Source organism: Microtus pennsylvanicus, chromosome 15 (assembly GCF_037038515.1).
Source record: "Microtus pennsylvanicus isolate mMicPen1 chromosome 15, mMicPen1.hap1, whole genome shotgun sequence".
In the NCBI taxonomy this organism is placed as follows: Eukaryota; Metazoa; Chordata; class Mammalia; order Rodentia; family Cricetidae; genus Microtus; species Microtus pennsylvanicus.
The window spans coordinates 8,488,091-8,508,644 of record NC_134593.1 but is presented as its reverse complement, the minus strand read 5'-3'; the positions used below and the strand labels follow the sequence as shown (position 1 = coordinate 8,508,644).

Below are 20,554 nucleotides of genomic sequence, written 5' to 3'. Positions count from 1 at the left end.
CCTCTGTAACTCCAGTTCCAGGGGATCCAGTGCCCTATACTGACCTCTGTGTGCACCAGGTACATGCATGGTGCACAGATATACATGCAGGTAAAATACTCATATATCTAAGAAAATAAAAAGGAGTGAATCTAAAACATATAAATAAATTATATGAATGTCTTATAAATGAATCAAGAACCCGGAAAACACCATAAATTAGTTTATTATGATGGTTTGCACCAGGAGCAGTTCTGTTCTGGGCACTGTACGTCTCAGATGTCAGGCCCACACATCGTTCATACTCGGTTCGTGCAGAGGATTGCAAGGGACTCCGTGTAGCAAGGTAGCACATGCCCTTAATCCCTGCACTCAGAGACAGCAACAGCTCTGAGTTAGAGGCCAGGCAGCCTGGTCTACGTACGGAATTCCAGGCCAGCCAGGGCTACGTAGTAAGATTCTATCTCAAAAACAAAACAACCACCCCCCCGCCCAGAGTTCAGTTTTTCCTTTTCTTTGCCATTGCTATGCACTTGGGAGGTGGAGACTGGAGGGTCCTTTTGCTTCAAGCCTGTCGCAGAGGTGTGATTTGGGCTACATGAAACCTTCTCTCAAGAAAATAAAGAAGTTGAGTTCTTTGAGCCTCGAGGAGCGGTGTGGAGCACACCCAGTCTTCCACCAAGTCATCTGTGGAAGTGTCACATGACGAGGGTGCTTGCTCAGCCAGCCAGCCGTTGTCTTCCTCCAGATTTCTTATATTAAGGTTGCAATTTTCTTGAATCCTACAGGCTCAACATCCTGAAAATGCCAACTGCCAAGATGTTTTCTTTTGAAAATAAATATTTTCTTGGTTCTATATAAGTAGAATTCTAGATTTCACCGATAGCATAATGCAAATAAGATTCTTTAGCAGATGGACAAATTTTAAATGTATCTGAGTCGTAAAAACAAAAGTCAACTAAGGGGAAAATTGAACTTTTCTTTTGAATGAGGTCTTTGGCTCCAGTTGGTAGAGTAGTAATCTAGGGGCTTTGTGTATTGTTCTATTGAAGCAACAGTAAATGTCAGTCTTTCTTAGCACCCGGGATTGTTTAGACAGCTGGTGAAGTGGCCTACATTTTAAAATATGTATATGGTAGGTTTTGGGGTATCTTAGTATAAAATCATTTTGTGTGAGGGCCAATTTCTAGCACCTGGAAATTTGCCTGCACAGCCAACAGAGCGCTCAGTCCCGGGTGGAAACACAGGGCCCTGGAGCTTGCATTTTGAGTGAAGTCAGTTGTAAGATACTTTATTCTACTTGTGATTCCAACTTCCTAAGAGTCACTCTTCCAGGGAGCTTTGCTTCCTGGGATGAGTGACTCAGATATTTGTCAACGTAAATGTTTAGAGAACTTATTGGAAAAGATCATGGAAGACAGACACACACCCGTAAAGCACTTTCTGTTGACTGATTAAATATTTTTCTGTTAGTTACCACTCTGTACGCCGAGTCTGTCTGTCAAGTCTGACATATGCAACAATGAGAAAATACTGCTTTAGTTTTGCCGAAACACGTGGTATTTCAGGAAATGCTGCATCTGCCTTGTTTACGTGCTCCTCTTGCTGTGTCTAGCACCATAGAGTGTTCAAAGGCAGATTCACTGCTGTCCCTGTAAGGAGTCTGCTGAGAGTCGCTGCTCCACTCTTACAAGACCAGGGTCCTCCCTTACCCTTCTTCAGTGGCCCTCCAAAGATCTTTATCATCGTGTGAACCCTGGGGTGACTAGCAAGGCACATGCTTAGGAACTTTCAGGACCCATGTCCTTCCTCCTCCTCTCGTGCTCTGTCAGGAGCTGCTACAGAGTCAGTGTGGAGAGATGTCTCTACAGAGTAGTAGAGCTTTGCAAGTCACGATTAACATACGCTTCGTCCATGGTAACCGGCGCAGGGTGCAGTTGGTGCTGGGAACATGTTTATATGTATAGAGTGTTTAGATCTCAGCTTTCCTGCATGGAAAACTCTACTCCGCCCCGATTTTCCCAGAGGTAAGACAAAACAGAAGAGGTTGTGCATTGGATTGGCTTTGTGTGTTGTAGGGTGAAATGAATCATCCTCCAGCTTGGGTGTGAGCATGACCGTTGATATTGACTGCCAGTTGACAGGACATAGAATCGCCGGGAGACAGTCCCCCAGCCTGCTGCTGCTTTCACCGTAGACCTTGACAAGGATGGTGAGCAGAATGAATCCTCTCCTGCCTTGAAATTTCTGCCGTCAAACACATTAGTCCCACGACTTTTAAATTCAGCCTCCCTCGGGTTCTCAGGACACAGACAGAAGGCAGCCAGATTTGTTGTCAAATTTTAACCTGAAAGCTCCCATTGCAATCATGGCAGAATCCTTGTTCCCGTCTGAATCCTCATGAGCCTAGGCCTCTACCATCCACATTTCTCTCGGGCTTCTGGTCTTCCAGACCCCCATCAGAGGAACCCACTAAGCCATACTCATACCATCGGAGGACTTTCCTAGCTCAAACTTCCAAATTCTTCCTGTGCCTCCTGGAGACCGTGTGGTCAGGTCTGTCACAGCAGTAGCCCCCTTCCGGGTACCAGTCTTCTGTGTCAGCTGCTGTCTTGGCACTCAGCTCAAGGAAGGAAAGGGTAGTTTTGGTTCATGGTCCCAACCCTTCACTGCAGAGAAACCATGAGAGTGGGAGCATGAGGAGCCTGGTCCCACAGCAAACACAGGAAGCAGAGAGAGGTGACGGCCACATTGACCCACTTTCTCCTTTTTATTCAGTTTAGGACCTCAGCCCATGGAACTGGGCTGCCCACAGTTAAGGTGGCTCTTCCACCTCAGTAAATCTAACTAGATGACCCTCCCACGCCTGCCCAGAGGCTGGTCCTTTCAGGTTGGCAGTGTTAGCTGTCGCAGCAAGCCCTTGACTTCCTCTACCTTGTGCTTAACTACAGATCCAGAGTAACTAGAGGTGGTAGAATCCCTGTGGACAGATTTTCAGAGAGTGCAGGAAGTCGCTTTTCTACTGTAGCCTTCGCTGTCCCTGTCTGCTGAACTATCAGAATCTAGCCGTCTCTTGTGGCTGGTACCACCAACCAAATCCAGCTTCCTTGTAGTGACCCCAAATTAGAAACAGGTGCTTCTTAAGCATTCTTGTCTCTGGCCTCTGAGCTTGCTAACTGATTGTCTGTCTGCCCCAGGCACTGTCCAGCACTATGTGTACAGTAGCTTCTCTGTCAAGGCTTATAAAATAGCTCACTTAAGCTGATGTGGACGGGAACAAGAGTGGCCTAGTGCCAAGTTCAGGACCCTTGCTGCTTATCATTTGATTTACTAGGAAATACTATCGCTTTTGATTAAACTCACATTAGCACTCTGACTTGCTTATCATAGCCATAGCTTAGGCACTTGTCTGAAATAATACGGTCCCTTGACAAATGGAATATCTTAAAGTGTGTATGTGTGCACCGTGAACAGAGAGTTCTTTTAGAATTAGCACGCATACATATTTTATACATAAATTGACAAGGATGGCAGAAACTCATCTTCCCTGCAGCAATTTGAACCAGACTGATTGAGGATTTATTGCCTAATTATACTTGTCATCCTGACATAAAAGTCATTAGTTCTAGAAAAACGTGTTTGTCATACCAGGATCATCTCTAATTAATACAGTCAGTATCGAACATGTATTTAAAGCCAGAGAGAACCGTGTCTACAGCACGTGTGACGGGCTCCAAGGAGCGGATAGCGAACCTGCTGAGGGTCTCATGTCGTGCCTTAAATGCAGCTTGATGTGTAAGGAAGGAAAATACCGGGCTGCACGGCATCCCCTGTTTCTGTCCCTCACTCCCTTGTTGAGGAATGGTCGGCTGAGGTCCTAGACTAAACAGTCAGAGAGAGAGGCTATGTGTACTGCAGGGGTCCTGGACTAGAACAGTCAGAGGGAGGCCGTGTGCACTGCAGGGGTCCTGGACTAGAACAGTCAGAGGGAGGCCATGTGCACTGCAGGGGTCCTGGACTAGAACAGTCAGAGGGAGGCCGTGTGCACTGCAGGGGTCCTGGACTAGAACAGTCAGAGGGAGGCCGTGTGCACTGCAGGGGTCCTGGACTAGAACAGTCAGAGGGAGGCTGTGTGCACTGCAGGGGTCCTGGACTAGAACAGTCAGAGGGAGGCCATGTGTATGGCTGAGGGCCTGGACTAGAACAGTCAGAGGGAGGCCGTGTGCACTGCAGGGGTCCTGGACTAGAACAGAGGGAGGCCATGTGTACGGCTGAGGTCCTAGACTAAACAGTCAGAGGGAGAGGCCGTGTGCACTGCAGGGGTCCTGGACTAGAACAGTCAGAGGGAGGCCGTGTGCACTGCAGGGGTCCTGGACTAGAACAGTCAGAGGGAGGCCGTGTGCACTGAGGGGTCCTGGACTAGAACAGTCAGAGGAAGGCTGTGTGTACTGCTAAGGTCCTGGACTAGAACAGTCAGAGGAAGGCTGTGTGTACTGCTAAGGTCCTGGATTAGAGTTCAAGCCGGATCCAGTGTGCAGCTTCCTCAGTTTAAGTTCTAACCACGTTGATCTTGGCAGTGCCCGCAGTTGGCCATGTCCTCTTTTCTTAAAGTGCATGTAAAGTTGGAGCCCAGAAGAAGAAACCAAGCGCTTATGTCCAGAGAGCTGCCATTATGTGAATGAGCTCGGTGCACGCTGGATTACCATGGGCCCTGCAGCGAGGCAGTACAGACCCATGTGGTGGACTGTGACAGGTGGAGCTGCTGGTCTTAGCATCACCGAGTATGCGGTGCTCAGGGCGGTCCCTCTTCCAGCACTTGCTTTAGGCTGCACGGTCTCAAGCAAGTTAAACCAGTTGCCTGTAAGGTGGGCATGTTTCTACCACACACATAGAGGTCAAAAGTTGATTGAGACCAAAAAATGATGCAGTAGACCTCAATTCAGACTGACCCCCGACTGTTTCACTATTGTTTCCTGTAGTGAAGGTGTTTCCACAGATGCACACTTCGGTATGGGATGCGTGCGGTTAACAGTGAGCCTGCTGTGAGCGGCCACTGCAGGTTGTTTCTTCCTTCATCAGGTTCTCTCTGCAGCAATCACCTTGTGTAGTTATCTTCCTTAAATTATATAATGGACTTAAATATTAAATTACCAGTTAGCGTTAATATACAGTGACTTAAGATACTGCCACCTGAAACATGCAGGGGCAGGGGAGGGCTGCGGTTGACCCATCGGGTCCTAAGGAAGAATCCAGTGGTTGTGAGCTTGATAAGCTCCACATACAAGGGGTCATGGCTCCTAAAGTAGAATATGAGGTCATATTCCCAAATTACCCATCAGCTGGCTGAGGGGGCGGTACAGAGTGTGAAAATGTTCCTTGGCTTGAGCTTATCCAGTCCCCAAGCTCCACCTCCCCGGGTTGCATTGGTGTCTTTGCGTTGACACAGTGGAGAACATCACACTTGGCTACATACCCAAGGCAATACTCTGAAAGCAGGGCTGGAGTCGGATGGGCTAGGGTCTCCTGGTCTCCCTTCCAGGAGGCAGAGATAGCTCCACTTGCATGTTCCCAGAGAGGAGACCCGGCAGAGTGAACTACCAGAAACTCTGTATCCTGAGTTAGTTGCCCGGCCATGCTCCAAGCAGTTCTGTAATAACAGACATAAAAGGCAGCTAGAAAGACTTTATTAAAGTTTTGAATGATTTGGTTCCAAGAGATGTGTAATAACAGACAATTTTGGTTTCATTTTAAGAAAAGGAATTCCACTTCCTTGCTTTTGAAATGCGCGCGTGCACACCCACCCACCAATGCTATACTCTCTTGGCTGTTGTTAATGTGACAATGTGCATGCTTAACTTTATGAGAGGAGGAGTTGGAACCGTGTTTGGTTTTGAGTCTAGAGGCCTGAGGAACTCCCTGACTTCAGGCTCTTAGTTGAAAGTTGAACCGGAACATACAGTAATTGTCCTCACTCTTAATGGCAAAGGCTGGCCAAGCCGAGCCCGTCACAGGCTGTACAGCACAAGAGAGATATAGCAGTGCCTGGCTCAGAGTGGACCTCGCTTTCTCAGGTGGACACAGTGCCCAGTGTGTGATCCAGTCCACTTCACACATACAGTAAAGTAGCCTTTGTGGGCCGAAACAGTTGGGGTGAGAGTTAACCTGTTGGTCACTGTCAGTACTTCCATTAGCAAAGAGCAAGGACAGCTAGAGGAAGGAAAATCTGAGTGTCATCTGTGTCTGTGACAAGTGTTTTGTTGCTCATTCCTTTGTCACTGGATGCTGCGGTGCCCTTGGATCTTCTCAGATCAGGACTGAATGAGGTCAGTCCTGCTTTGAGGTGCTGGCGGTGTCCTGAGACCCACTCCACACTGGCTGCTTCTTGGAACTTGCACAGAATCTCTCATCTTCTCCAAACCCAGAACCTCCAGTCATAGGCCTCAGCTATGAATTTCTAAATCAAAAACATGCAGAGAACAAGTTTTCTTAATATAGTATCATTTTCCCTTTCTAAGCCTGTCCATCACTGTGTGGCAACATAACCCACACGGTTTAAAATAATAATTTTATGACAGTGGGGCAGTGTTCGGTGTCCTGAATGGGCACTGAAAGCCTTCGAGTTCGGGCCCCACCCCTTGCCTCTTGCACTTGGGCATGACTTTTCTGTGGTGGCAGTTTCTGCAGAAGGTAGTCTGTCCCCATGAATACCTGTGCTAGGTAGTCTGCCCCCATGATTACCTGAGCTCAGTGGTCCGCCCCCGTGGACACCTGTGCCTGGTGGTCCATCCCCATCCTGTGCCGGGTGGTCCATCCCCATGGACACCTGTGCCGGGTGGTCCGCCCCCATAGACACCTGTGCCGGGTGGTCCGCCCCCATGGGCACCTGTGCCGGGTGGTCCATCCCCATGGACACCTGTGCCGGGTGGTCCGCCCCCATGGGCACCTGTGCCGGGTGGTCCGTTTCCATGAATACCTGTGCCGGGTGGTCCGCCCCCATAGACACCTGTGCCGGGTGGTCCGCCCCCATAGACACCTGTGCCGGGTTGTCCGCCCCCATAGACACCTGTGCCGGTTGGTCCATTCCCATGAGCACCTGTGCTGGGTGGTCCGCCCCCATAGACACCTGTGCCGGGTGGTCCGCCCCCATAGACACCTGTGCCGGGTGGTCCATTCCCATGAGCACCTGTGCTGGGTGGTCCGCCCCCATAGATACCTGTGCTGGCCAGTTTCTGTTGTCAACTAAAGACACCTGGGAAGAGGGACTCCTGATTGAAGAATTGCCTCTCCAATTGGCTTGTGACTATGTCTGTTAGAAGTTTTGACTGTTGATTGGCTCTCATGCCCACTGTGCGTGGCACCCTTCCTCTGCATATGTATGAAGGCTAGCTCCCCATCAGCCAGAACAGCATCCTTCCCACATGGTTCCTGCCTCCAGCCTACTACCTTGAGTTCCTGCCTCACTTCCCTCGTGATGAGCCGTGACTTGGAAGTATGAGCTGCGATAAACAGTTTTCTCCTCAGTTGTTTTCTGGTCATGACATTCGGAGCAACAGAGCAGCACCTAGGACGATAATAGCTAATGCTAGTGGTTGTCGTTAGTGCACAAGAATAATTTCCAACTAAACTTAGAACAATTGGACTCAACGTGGCATGTCCCTAGGTGATTTGGAGTCGTCCCCAGGGCACCTGCACAGGGCTGAGCCAGGCCCAGCATCAGCATCAGTAGGCTCCCAAGGGGTGGTCCCCAGCACATTGGGGGAGTGTTAAAATGTTCATAATGATTTGAAGGGACAGGTTTCGAGAGTGAGGAACCTGCCTCACAAGTTCTTGTCCTAGACATGTGCAGGGTTTATGGTGGGAATGTGAGAAACTGCTTATGAAGGGACCGTCATACAGAAATACATTCCTTTTCCAGAGGTTTTCTGTGTGGCACTTGTTACCTCCTCACACAAGTAAACCATAGGCCTTGCTGTTGTGTATAACGTGTAGACAGGAAGGTTGTGTTAGAATTGAAATGGTTGCATGTTTAATTAATCTTGAACAAAACATATTTTAAGGAACCTTCAAATTATTTTAAAGTAACACCTCCACAATTAGTAGTTTTATGAGTTTGGAGGCTTTTTTTCACTAACTATAAAGATAGATATACCCACTTAGTGCAGTGGTTCTCAGCCTTCCTAATGCTGCAACCCTTTAATACAGTCCTTCATGCTGTGGTGACCCCAACTGTAAAAGTATTTGCATTGCTACTCCATAACTGTAATTTTGCTGTGCTATGAATCATGATGTAAATAGCTGATACACAGGATAGCTGATATATGAGCCCCCAAAGGGGTTGTGACCCATAGGTTGAGGACCACTGACTTTGTTTATAAAATGATTTTGCCCAGATTTACTAAAACAAAACTAATATAAACACTTTGAGTGTACACTACCGTAAGTTGATTAGTGTGCCCCTCGTATCTGCCTGTCTTAAAGTGAGCAGTTCTTTAAAAATTTGACTTTTTAATAATGTCACATTAGCAATGGCATGACTATCATTGGTTAAAACATTCTATTTTTAGCAGGGCAGTGGTGGTACATGGCTGACCTACAAGAGCTAGTTCCAGGACAGACTCCAAAGCTACAGAGAAACCCTGCCTTGAAAAACCAAACCAAACAAACAAAAACCATTCTATTATTATGTATGAATCCATATAGGACATTCACAGTTTTTTCCAACATATTTTCTGTGCTTATAATCTTTGTAGCCTAGGAAAAAAATAATTCAACAACATATTTTTTACCTGACATGTGAAATAAAATTTTAATTTTTAATTTATTAGTCTAAAAATTCTACTACTGACTTTAGGAAATCTGGAGAAACTGTATGTTTGGGGTGTTGAGGATGGCTCAATATTTGTAAAACGTTACTCACATGACCATAAGGACCCAAGTTTGAGTCACTAGCCCCATATAAAATAACAGAGATAGGTTCTATAACTTCAGTTGTGGGGAGCAGGGGCAGCTGGATCCCCAGGGCTAACCCAGCTGTGGGGAGCAGGGACAGCTGGATCCCCATGGCTAACCCAGCTGTGGGGAGCAGGGACAGCTGGATCCCCATGGCTAACCCAGCTGTGGGGAGCAGGGACAGCTGGATCCCCAGGGCTAACTGAGTAGCAAGCTCCAGGTTCAGTCTGAGACCCTTTTTCAAAAGTAAGATGGAATTTAAGAGAGAAAGACACCTCAGACACTGACTTCTCTGACCTTGTGCAAATGTACGAACACATCTGTATGTGTCCATCATGGGGAGGGGTGTTTCTCTAGCAATATGGTTAAACAAGTCTCCCAAACTAATAAGGAAGCTTTAATTGAACTTAAATAAAATATTGTTCACCTTAAGGTAGAATTTAACTGACCAGACCAGTGAAGATTTAGAAGACATACTTGGCGGCATTAAGTGAGAAGTGTTTTTGAGATTTCTGGCTATATTAAAGAGCTCTGCTGCCTTTAATAACTGCGTTAACTTAATAAAGAGTTATAAAGGATCAACCGCGGAGTACCTCAGTAGAAGTTATTCAGGATCTGCGAGGTTCACCAGGTTCATGGCCACTGCGTTCTCTGCTGCTCATTGCTCTGAGCAGTTTTAGTCAAACAGGGATGCTCTGAGCTTTCTGAGTTAACATGCTGTGTGTGTCCAGCACTGGAGAAGATTTTCCTGCTCTCAGACAGTGCCTTCCTTCAAGGAATGTTTACTAGAGAGGCTTATTAAAGTTCTATTTATTACACTTAATATAAAAGTAGAGTACAATAAATAAAAGTACTATAAAACATGTAATTGAAATAATTTGGAGTATAATTTAAATTGATTTCCCCGTTAATTTAGAAGCATTAAGAGCATTTAATTACAATTTAAAATGTGTCCAAACATATCATGATGGAGACGATATTAGCAGTATCGTGTCTTACTCCTAGGTTATTTGAAAAAGAGCACTGGCTTTATTAATTGTAAAAAAGAGAAGAAACAGAAAATTACCAGTGGGTTGGCCTTACTGTCGAGGTGGACGCTCTCTCTTGCCCAGACCGACCTCAGGCTCACGGTCTTACCTCCATCTCTCAACAGAGTCTCAGTAGTGTGGAGCCTAATCCCGCTGTCCTGCTTTTAAAGTTATAAAATGTATGAGCCCAGCAATTGCTTATGCAAGATATAACTGAGATGCAGAACCCTGTGTAGATATAGCTGGTATGGGTTAGAACATTATATTGTCACGTAGACATCTTTGCAAGATATTAATAGTCTTTGCAATGACTTTTTTAGTGTGTTTATAATCCCTGTAAGAGAGGAAGCAGTGAGACAAAACACTATTAATTTACCCACTGTGTGAAGGAAATTTAAAATTTTTAAAGAAATCACTATAGTTAGTCTAAAAGTTCAGTCGCTTAAGTTTGGTGGTAAAGAGAATGTATATATTTTCTGACAATATAAGTAAATCAAGTGTTGCAAATAAACTTATTTTTCTTACACATGTATAGAGTATTATGATAAAGCTTCCCAAATTTTACATTTTCACTCCTCTGGATTTTCAGACTGAGCATGCGGACAGCTCTGACCAATGCTGGCCAATGCTGGGTTTTCCTGGTAGAAAGGTGGCTGTGAACTGGAACAGAACTGTGATCAGTCCCTAGGATGAGATTTAAATGAGTTTTTTTTTTTCTCCTCTCACAATTAGGCTATCAGCTGCAAAAGCCAGCACAGCGTATCCTACACTCTGTCGAGGAACCAGACCGTGGTGGTGGAGTACACACACGATAAAGACACGGACATGTTCCAGGTAATGCGTCATCTTTAATGAGAACTCTTGCGTTTCCCTTTGCTTGTGTATTTTGCCATGCAGCCAGAACATGTGTTCAGTCACGCCAGGGGAAAGAGGTGAGAATAATAGAAAAAATCCCTCCCATTCTAAAGGGTAAGAGGAATTGTACTCTGTGTCCTCAGATAACTATGGTTGTTTCTCGTTTGCTTTTGAGATTGTATTAATTCCCGCATTTCTCCCTCCCATTTCTTCAGCCCTCCCGCATACTCATCCCGACTCTCCCTCAAGTTCATTGTTATTCATCAATCTTAATGCAATAAAAGATTATACTAACAATAGACAAAAAAGTAAAGCAGCCTCTTTTAAAATAAAAAATAAAAGAAGAATTTTTCAAATAGCACAAGCCAAAGAAGACATAAAAATATTAGAGGCTTCCAGAAATAATTGGAACAGGGTATGAAAAAACATATGCGATGTGGCCAACACCTTCTAGAAAATGTAAAGCCTAAGTACTTTCTTAATCAAGTTTAGGACAATATGATTTATAGTGAAATTAGTAAGTGCTTATTTCTAAAAAGCATTTTTGACTTTTAAAAAAGTATAAGATGAGTGTAGGAAGAATCAGAAGCATATTACAGAGTCCAGAGATGAACCAAACAAAAGCAGTAGAGAGAAGAAAACATCATCTGAAAAGAAAAGACTTAGAAAATGCACCCAAGATTCAATACTTAAGAAACAACAGGAAGTTGTTCTTTTGGTTTTTGTTGTTTTTGTTTTGTTTTTTTTCAAGACAGAGTTTCTCTGTGTAACAGTCCTATCTGTCCTGGAACTAGCTCTTGTAGACCAGAGCTGGCCTCAAACTCACAGCGATTCACCTGCCTCTGCCTCCTGAGGGCTGGGATTAAAGGCGTGCACCACCACCTCCTGGATAACAATGGAAAGTTTTTTTTTGTTTGTTTTTTTTTTTTTTTTGGTTTTTCGAGACAGGGTTTCTCTGTGGCTTTGGAGCCTGTCCTGGAACTAGCTCTTGTAGACCAGGCTGGTCTCGAACTCATAGAGATCCGCCTGCCTCTGCCTCCTGAGTACTGGGATTAAAGGCGTAGTTTTAATGTGGACTTGTGAAGACAGAAGGCAAACCTGAACCCAAGAGGTGAGCCCTGCACTTAAGTATGGGGAGCACATCCATGGACAGAGTGAGGGCAGAATGAAGAAACAGAGGCCCTGCAGCAAAGCTAAGATGGTGTCATGTCTTAGAGTGAGAAGGATTGGTTAGCAAACGAGGCAGCAGGATTTGTGTTTCAGTGTAGCTTCTTTATGAATGTCAGAAACGTGAAAGGTGAAGTGGGGACTTGAGACAGCAAATCCAGGTGCCACAGGTTGATTCCCTTCCTGCATTAACCATTTCCCCAGACTCTACGAAAGGAGCAAGAGCAAAACAGGGACAGCTGTCCAAATGAGAACCTCAGATAGCCAACAACTCTATTTAAGATTATTCAACACGGACTAGCTCATGGCAGAGCACTCATTCCTGTTGCTAATTGGAAACAGAGCACAGAGCGCCGTGTGTGGAAGTGGCTTCTGAACAGCACTGTGAGTGACCTCCACAGGCAGAGTTGCTGCAGAACCAGTGATGTAAACCATTTATTTATGCATAAACCATATAGCTACTAGTTTATACATAAATAGTTAAGGAATATGAAGCGTGACTTTACCACAGATGTGGTAAAGAATGACATTTCCTAACAAGAAAAACATAGGTGAGTGCACACTTCAGCATGGATTGAGTGGGTAGACCAGAAAGACCCAGGGCTCCCGTGAGCTTCAACAGCTCTGACCAGCAGAAGAGCCAGCCTTCATCAGAGCTGTCCTCAACATTTTGAAGAAATATTTAATTATCTTTATAGCTATCATATTAAAAATTAAGATCAAAATTGTTGTAAGTAGCATTCTGAGGAAGAAAACTGTCTCAGAACTAACACTATACAATTCTAAATGATTAAATTTTCAAGGTTTTTTTTTTATTAAGTAATCATTATATAAATTGCTCAAGTTAAAATATCCTAATCCTTGGGTGCTGGAGAGATGGCTCAGCAGTTAAGAGCACTGACTGCTCTTCCAGAAGTCCTAAGTTCAATTCCCAGCAACCACATTGTGCACACAACCATCCATAATAGGGTCTGGTGCCCTCTTCTGGCATGCAGGCATGCATGGAGATAGAGCACTCATACACAATAAATAAATAAATAAATAAATAAATAAATAAATAAATAAATAAATAAATAAATAAATCTTTAAAAAGTCCTAATCCTAACATCCCCACAAAACATAAAACAAAATTTGTATTTTAGTTAAATTTTTTATATCCAAAATAAAATAAAAACAAAAGGGAAGTGACATTGGGAGAAATATGTACAATTCATATCACAAACAGTGACACTAGACAGTGAGTCCTATAGTTAGAATTGGAGCTAGTTACAGTTGCTTACTGTGAAATGCCAAATCATTAAATCATGCTATTAAATAAGGCAGTAATGACAAATACTAATACTAAATATTATATTAATTATTAAATTAGTATCACTGTGAATGACTTAAACAGTTCATAGAAACTCTCTAAATAATCTCTAAAATGGTAATTGAAACATTGACTAGGCAGCTAGCTTTGTGAGGGAAGAACTAGGCAGTTGGTGTGCAGATCTGGGGACCATGAGTTCTAGACAGCCAGGCACTGTAGATCACCAGCCTATAGAACAGTTGGGAAGCAAGGATGTATTTACACACAGTGTTAGCAGCAGCGCCACTCTCCGGGCCAGCCCGCAAACCTCCTGAGTGCTCGCTTCTGCATTGCGCCAACGGTGGACACACGCTTCCTATCAGTGTTGTTGTAGAACTTATAATGACGCTTGTGTGTGTGTTTCACTGCCAAGCCTTTTTACTGCAAGCGAGATCACTGACTCTTTTCCACCCTGCAGTCAGCAGCTGCTCTTTCCCGTGAGGTGGGAAAGCAGGTGCTGCTGATGAGAGAGGGTGTACTTTTTTAAGGAGAATCATGGTCCTTTCCCACAGCCGGGCAACGTCCTCCGGATGAGTGCGGTCTTCTTTGTGCCCTTCCCTTCTCAGAAGGAATAAAGCTGTAGCTGGATTTTGTTCCACTAACTTCTGAGTGCCTCATTTTGTCACGGTACTAAAAAGAGTCAAGATTTAATAAAATCAAGACTTTTTCACCGGCAAGTATGTGGCAATGCAGAGGGTGCAGCTAGAACGCCCACTGAAGCACCACAGTGCCTGTCTCTAGCACCAGACCCACAGAGGGCATCACAGGGGGATGGAAGTGCCATCTTTTTTTTATTCTGGAAGAAATTCGGGTTTATGGACTTACACCTCTTGATGGGGCAGAGCCTCAAGGGCTCTCTGGGGAGAGTGGACCACGTTCTTACAAATTACTGATTTGTGGGCTGCAGAGATGGCTCGGGCAGTGCACAAACATGGACCTGTTTGATCCCCAGCATTGACATAAAAGCCAAGGGTGGAAAGATCTAGACCCCTAGGATGGGCAGATCCAAGAGCTCGCTAGCTAACTAGTCTAGTCAGGTTGGTGGGGCTCCAGGATCAGCAAGAGATCCCCAAAATAGAGTAAAGAGAATCAGCAAAGGGACCCAGCTGGTAAAGGCATTTGCCACCCAGCCTAATGACCCAAATGTAATTCCCACAACCCACAAGGTTGGAGAGGACAACTCAGGCAAAATGCCCTCTGACCTCCACAGAGCGCCTCACATGCCCGCCCCTGACCTCTATGCCACGTATACATACACATGCAAAAGAAATAAACGGAACAAACTAAAGATAAATAATGGTGAAAGTGACTGAAAAAGACATTGACTACTGGCTTCTTGAGTGAGTGTGTGTGTGCACACACCTGCATGCGCACACATACACACCCTTTATATACATATACAGAAAAAGGGAAAAATACTGATTTTTTTTTAGTTGTTTCTTTGCCAACCTCTAAGTTGTGGGCCTGAAAATTCATGTTTTTAAAGGATAAAGCTACTTAAACTAAGGCCAGAAATGATAGTGACAGAAATAGAGTAAGGACTTTGTTTTAACAAGACAAAAAGATTTTCTAGGTTTCTTAAGAAAACATGACGCTGGTGGTTTCTCCTGAAGTAATCTTAGGTTTTAAATGTGTCTCTGTGTGTGGAGAGGTGGTCTCAGAGGCCAGGAGAGGTGCTTATCTCCCAGAAGGCTGTATCTTCTATGCTTCAGAAGGCTGTAAGCTGCCTTGTGTGGATGCTGGGAATCAAATTTAAATCTTCTGGGGAAGAGCAAGTGCTCTCAATGCTGAGCCATTCCTCCAGCCCTGAAATAGCTTCTCTCACTGTCTACAGTAGTAAACAAAGCATTGTGTTAAAGACTGGCTGGGCTCTGTTTTGTTTTATTTTGTTTTTGGAACAGGGTCTCACTTTGTAGACTAGGCAGGACGTGAGCTCACAGAGATCCACCTGCATCTGCCTTCCGGGTGCTGGAATTAAAGGCATGTACCACCATGCCCAACTTTTTCTCCTTTTAACAAGCTTGTATGTTCAGATCCCGCTGGCAAACATTCGCTGTCCGAAGGATGAGCCTCAGCCTTGAAGGCTGTGCCCTGCAGCGTCCCCCTTAGCTTGACATCAGCGTTTCAGGTGCAGTGGTAGAGTATCAGGGCGAGCCGTCAGGGGTAGATTTAAGGATGGCAGAGTCTGAATTCACATACACAAGCAAGATGGTGGTAATTGCTTTCTAGAGCTGGAATAAATGAAGAAGGAAATACAGAAGGAAACTCTCAGCAAGAGAGTAAAACATAGAATATGAGAGAATCAAAGGAAGAGGCAGATGCCCTGCAGTGTCCCTCAGATGGGACAAAGTCCCAAGTGTACTCTGACCATAACGTGACTATAGTTCAGACATAGCACTTCATTAGCATCAGTTTAGTTTAAAAAACATTAATGATACCTCCATGTTAAATTATTATTCTTGGAAATGTCTTGTACTCGTGTGAGTGTGTGTGTGTGTGTGTGTGTGTGTGTGTGTGTGTGTGTGCGCGCGCGCATGCATGCAGAGTTGGTCACCATTAGAGTCCTTTATCATCTTTGTATATACATCAAATATATGAAGTTGAATGAAATTTAAGCCCTGCAATGCTGAAGCATGCATGGGCAGCCCCTATATGGCGGTTCTGTTGAACTTTCCATATTGGGTTTCATGGTCTAAGTTGATGAGGACGACTGACCAGGTCTTTTCCTCAGTATCATATGCAGACACTCACGCGCGCTCACATGCACACACACACACACACACACAGTGCATCTACTATCACAGGGTAGAGCGCTAGGACTGTAGCTCAGCCTGCCTGGCATACGCAGTCCCCTTTTACGGCTAACACTGTACATTATCTATGAGACCAAACAGACAGGTAGACTACCCATCAGCAGGCATTCCAGGTCGACAGCGAGTTACCAAAGCCCCAGACTGGAATGGGCGCTTCCAGGAAGGAAGTAAGGGAAGATAGACTACACAGATGGATAGAGTGAGAAGGAGGAGCAGGTATATAAACTAGAATCCCTGTATACGGTGATGATAGCTGGAGCCACACAGGGAAAGTGGAAGGACTTGCAGTGTGCTTTCAAGCTCCGTTGACAAGATTACACAGAGCAAAGTGAAGACTGGGGACAGCCATGGCCGTGCAGAGCAGGGCAGCAGGCGCCACAGAATGGGCATGATCCCAAATGAAGGAGCAAGTGCAGCTTAGGGGAGACGCTCGGGACCAAGGAAAACAGTCAGAAAATAAAGTGTGTAGAGGAAGGGAAAGGAAGACGGGAGAGGCCTTTGTGCCGCTTCAGCACCGTCTTCCTGGGCTCCACTGGCATTCAACAAATGAACTTGGATTCTATATAAAATTTCGAGTCCGGTGAGTGAAGTTCTCACTACAGTTACTCTCTGAAAGCCAGCATTCTATGAATAGCAGATGAATTTAGAAGCATCTTGGCTTGTGTACCACTTAACTGTCAAATGAGATTTAGAGGCATCTCCGCTTGTCTACACGACTGCCTGTTAGGAAATGTGGAACTGGCCGCAGAAGAAAGGACGGGCTGCAGGTTTCCCACACCAGCTGGGTTTCCAATAAGAAAGCGGCCAAAATTTCTTTGCTGGCAAAAGCAAGCTGAAGCTTGTGTCTTAAAGGAGAAAGTGGAACACTTTGGAGGTTAGAGGCAAATGGAGGTGACGTGGTAAGTCACTATATGACCAGCCACATAAGAGCGTGACTTAAAATAATTGATCCTAAATGAATTTAGTAACTGAGGTAAAGTCACAGTATGGCACTCCTAGGGGGAAGGAATGCTGTGGGCGTGAGGTGGGGGGCCGGGATATAGTCCTGTGTGGCGTCTTAGAAGAGCGCTCGCGTTTAGCGAGATGCATGAGCGTGGGACACGGGCTTTATTCGGGTTTCGTGAGCAGGGAGATGCGAGCTTCTCACATTTCCTCCACTCCTAAACATCTTCTGGAATAAAGTTCAGGGTGGAAATGCTGCTGAGTCTGAAGAAGCCTCCTTTTCTCCTTTTTATGCTTCTATAGTTATTAAATATTTGCAGCATTTGTGACCCTTCCCTTAAAAAGGTGAAAGCTTCAGAAAAGAAGGACATGTAGAGCTTGCCTCCCCAGGATCCACACAAGATGAAGAGAGTTGGTCCAGCGGGGCGGGGGTGGGGGGAGGCTGACAAGGCCCCACCCTCACCGAGGAGCACTTGACAGCTCTTTGAGGTTGTGGATGCTGACAGGTGGGTGGACTGTGCCGGACACCAGTGCACTGGTGGGCGGCACTGGTGGGAAATAACAAGCTGGGAGTAGGATTTGGAGAGGCATCCTGGAGAGGAATAGAGGCTGGGTGTGACCAAAACGCATTGTATACAATATAAAAAAAAAACCTCAAATAACATGTAGAATATATGTTTCTAAAAAGAAAGGAGATGTACTTTTATTCTGTGCTTTTGTACATTTTTATTTTGAGCGATGTATATGTAAACCTTACTTTTAAATTTATTAATAAATAATTTCAAGTTTAAAAAGAGACTCACGGCTTTCTCAGTAGAGCTGAGTTACACATCCATCTTGAAAAGGGATCCAGCAGAGGGAGGGTTGTACAACTTCATAAAGATGAAGTATGTGGTATGGTTTTATGGGATCTCTAGCTTAGATTTTTATGTTGCATTTTTAAGCAAGTTATGTATTTCCTAAGCCTGACATGCATATGGCTAAGCAATATTCATCTGCTTAAATTGGTGAGCTTCAGTGTAGCCTGTCACTTCGTTCATTCCAGGCACGTTTCATCAGAACAAGGAATTAAGGGCCATTGAAAAACAAGAGGAAATAATCGTCTCTTGGCTGTTGGCTTTATGGGGGTAGTCTGTGTGTGGGAACATACAGGAGAAATTTGCAAAGGAAATTAATGGCACTTCTGGGAAGCATGCAGAGCTAGATGATGTAAGATCTCTCTACTCATTTGAATTTTTTAAAAAGTCATGTTTTTTACATTGCTTATCTTTTCAGACAGAATTCAGGATCAGAATAAAAACACCTTGGAAATTGATTTTCATAGCCTTATGTGCATACATGTCAAGGCCCATGTGTTCCTCCCACTGGCAGGAATCAGTCTCTCTTTCCAGGCAAGGGCATTAGTGGCATATTTAGCGAGGAATTCTTCATCTTCATGTAAATGGTTTTGATTGAAGGCCATGTTTGTCTCTGCCTTCTGGGCAGACCATAGGGAGCATTAGTATATAAGTGTTTAATATCCCATCCTGAGGATTTTCTTATTCATAAGCAAATGTGTCTTCTGGTTCGCTGGAGGAAGTAGGGCTTGTTTTAGTGGAATCTACTAAACAGGAAAGGCTGTTAAAACTCTAAGATCGTAGTGAACTACAATCTCCTGGGAGCTTTGAAATCTCACCAAGGAAAGGAAGCCACTATAATATTGGTAGCAACTTTCAGGCTTCCATAGAGAGGTTTCCTTTATGATCCCGACATGAGGTGCTAAGTCTAGCTTTTAACTATTTCCTTCACTCACATTTCAAACGCTGGACTAACTCAGAGAAGCCCCCATGTTCTCCTCAGTTTCCCTGAACAGCAGCAGCTGCTGTTTTCCCACCATCCCACGCAAGGGCTTTGTTTGCTCAGTGCTGTGAGTCATGGACTGACTGACTTAGGGAGTCCAGCGAGTAAAGAGTTCCTTTGTTTCTTTAAAAGTTTGCTTCCTCCGGAAATAGAAAACAAAGAATGATCTGCTGTAAAAGTAGTATCTCCAACTGGAACCAAGAGAGAAAAATCTAACGTCATTTTCCCAGAATAGGAAACAGGAGCTTTCTCATAATACTTAAAATTGGTGGATTAACAGACTGTCATAAAGTTTCAGTTAAAATGAATAAGATCTAGGCGTATGCTGTATAGCATTATATATACCTATACCTATATATCACACACACACACACACACACACACACTAGCATTATACCTGTAGTGTTGAGCGTTTTTATGTGCCCATCTCAGGCTGTGGAGTTAGCTCAAATTGGCAAACTTCTTGGCTCTCAAGCTTGAGGACCTAAATTCAAGTCCCGGAACCTCCTCTAGTAGTCTCAGTGCTGGGGGATGGGAGAGGTGAAAATAGGCTCACTGCAGCCTACTGAACTACAGGCCAATGAAAGACTGTCTCAAAGGAAGTCACAGCATCTCTAAAGATGACATCTAAGGTGGTATATGCATGTGGATACACACACACACGCATGCACGCACGCACATACACATCTGATGGTGGAGAGGTGCAATCTCATTAAGTGTTGGTACCATGATAAAATGAAGTAGGTTTTTTTAAAAGACCTGATGGTTGTGTACTGTACTTTCTCTCTTGGGTAGGAAGGAAGGGCACACGGTTGACAGGGTTCTAGACTCCCAGTCCTGTGAATACACCGCAGAGCCTGGTGTTTTTCATGTGAGTCATGAGAGTGTTGGTTTATTCAGGTGGGCAGATCAACAGAAAGCCCTATCGACTTCGTGGTTACCGACACCGTTTCCGGTGGCCAGAACGATGATGCCCAGATCACACAGAGCACCATCTCCAGGTTTGCCTGCAGGATCGTGTGTGACAGGAATGAGCCATACACGGCACGCATATTCGCAGCTGGATTCGACTCCTCCAAAAACATCTTTCTTGGAGTAAGTACTGCAGACCATTCTGGCCTCAAAACCCACCCGCTCCCGTGACAGTCGCTTCATCTGGGAGGGAACTGCTTTGTGTAGCGGCTGTGGTGAGATTTTTGAAGTTTTCGTTTTCAGAAGCCAGCCTGAAAAGATGGTGGTAAAAGCCTGAAGGTAACTTGAAGCTTGGTCATATGTACCCAGCACTCAGGAGGGCAAGCATGAGGGTTATAGATTCAAGGCCAGCCTGTGCCTGTACTACCTAGAGAGACCGTGTCTCAATCAAAAGAAAGACTCTGCAGACCACTCGGTTACTGTTGCCCTTGTTCCTGCTGTATCAATTATAATGTATGCTGTACTAATTTTTAAAGAAGTACTTGTTAACATTATAATACATTTATGGTGAATTTGAGAAAAAATGTCAAGGGGAAAAGTAAGTGGCCAAATGTAGACATTTAGAGCTCAGAGGAGACTTAACTGTTGGTTGAAGGGGGGAGTGTTTGCTCTCCGTTCCATACTGGACTTGGTATGTGGTAATGAAACAAAAAGCCCTGCCT

At 44.8% G+C, this 20,554-nt stretch overlaps 1 protein-coding gene across 2 annotated transcripts in view; it reads left to right on the top strand.

Annotated features, from left to right (window-relative positions):
- Peli2 (pellino E3 ubiquitin protein ligase family member 2) overlaps nucleotides 1-20,554 on the top strand; it is a 145,686-nt gene that overhangs the window by 115,610 nt on the left and 9,522 nt on the right. For both annotated transcript variants that reach the window (XM_075949337.1, XM_075949336.1), the window contains 2 exons: nucleotides 10,689-10,790; nucleotides 19,821-20,015. In XM_075949337.1, coding sequence (XP_075805452.1) covers nucleotides 10,689-10,790; nucleotides 19,821-20,015 — 297 coding nt within the window. The remainder of the gene's footprint in view (nucleotides 1-10,688; nucleotides 10,791-19,820; nucleotides 20,016-20,554) is intronic.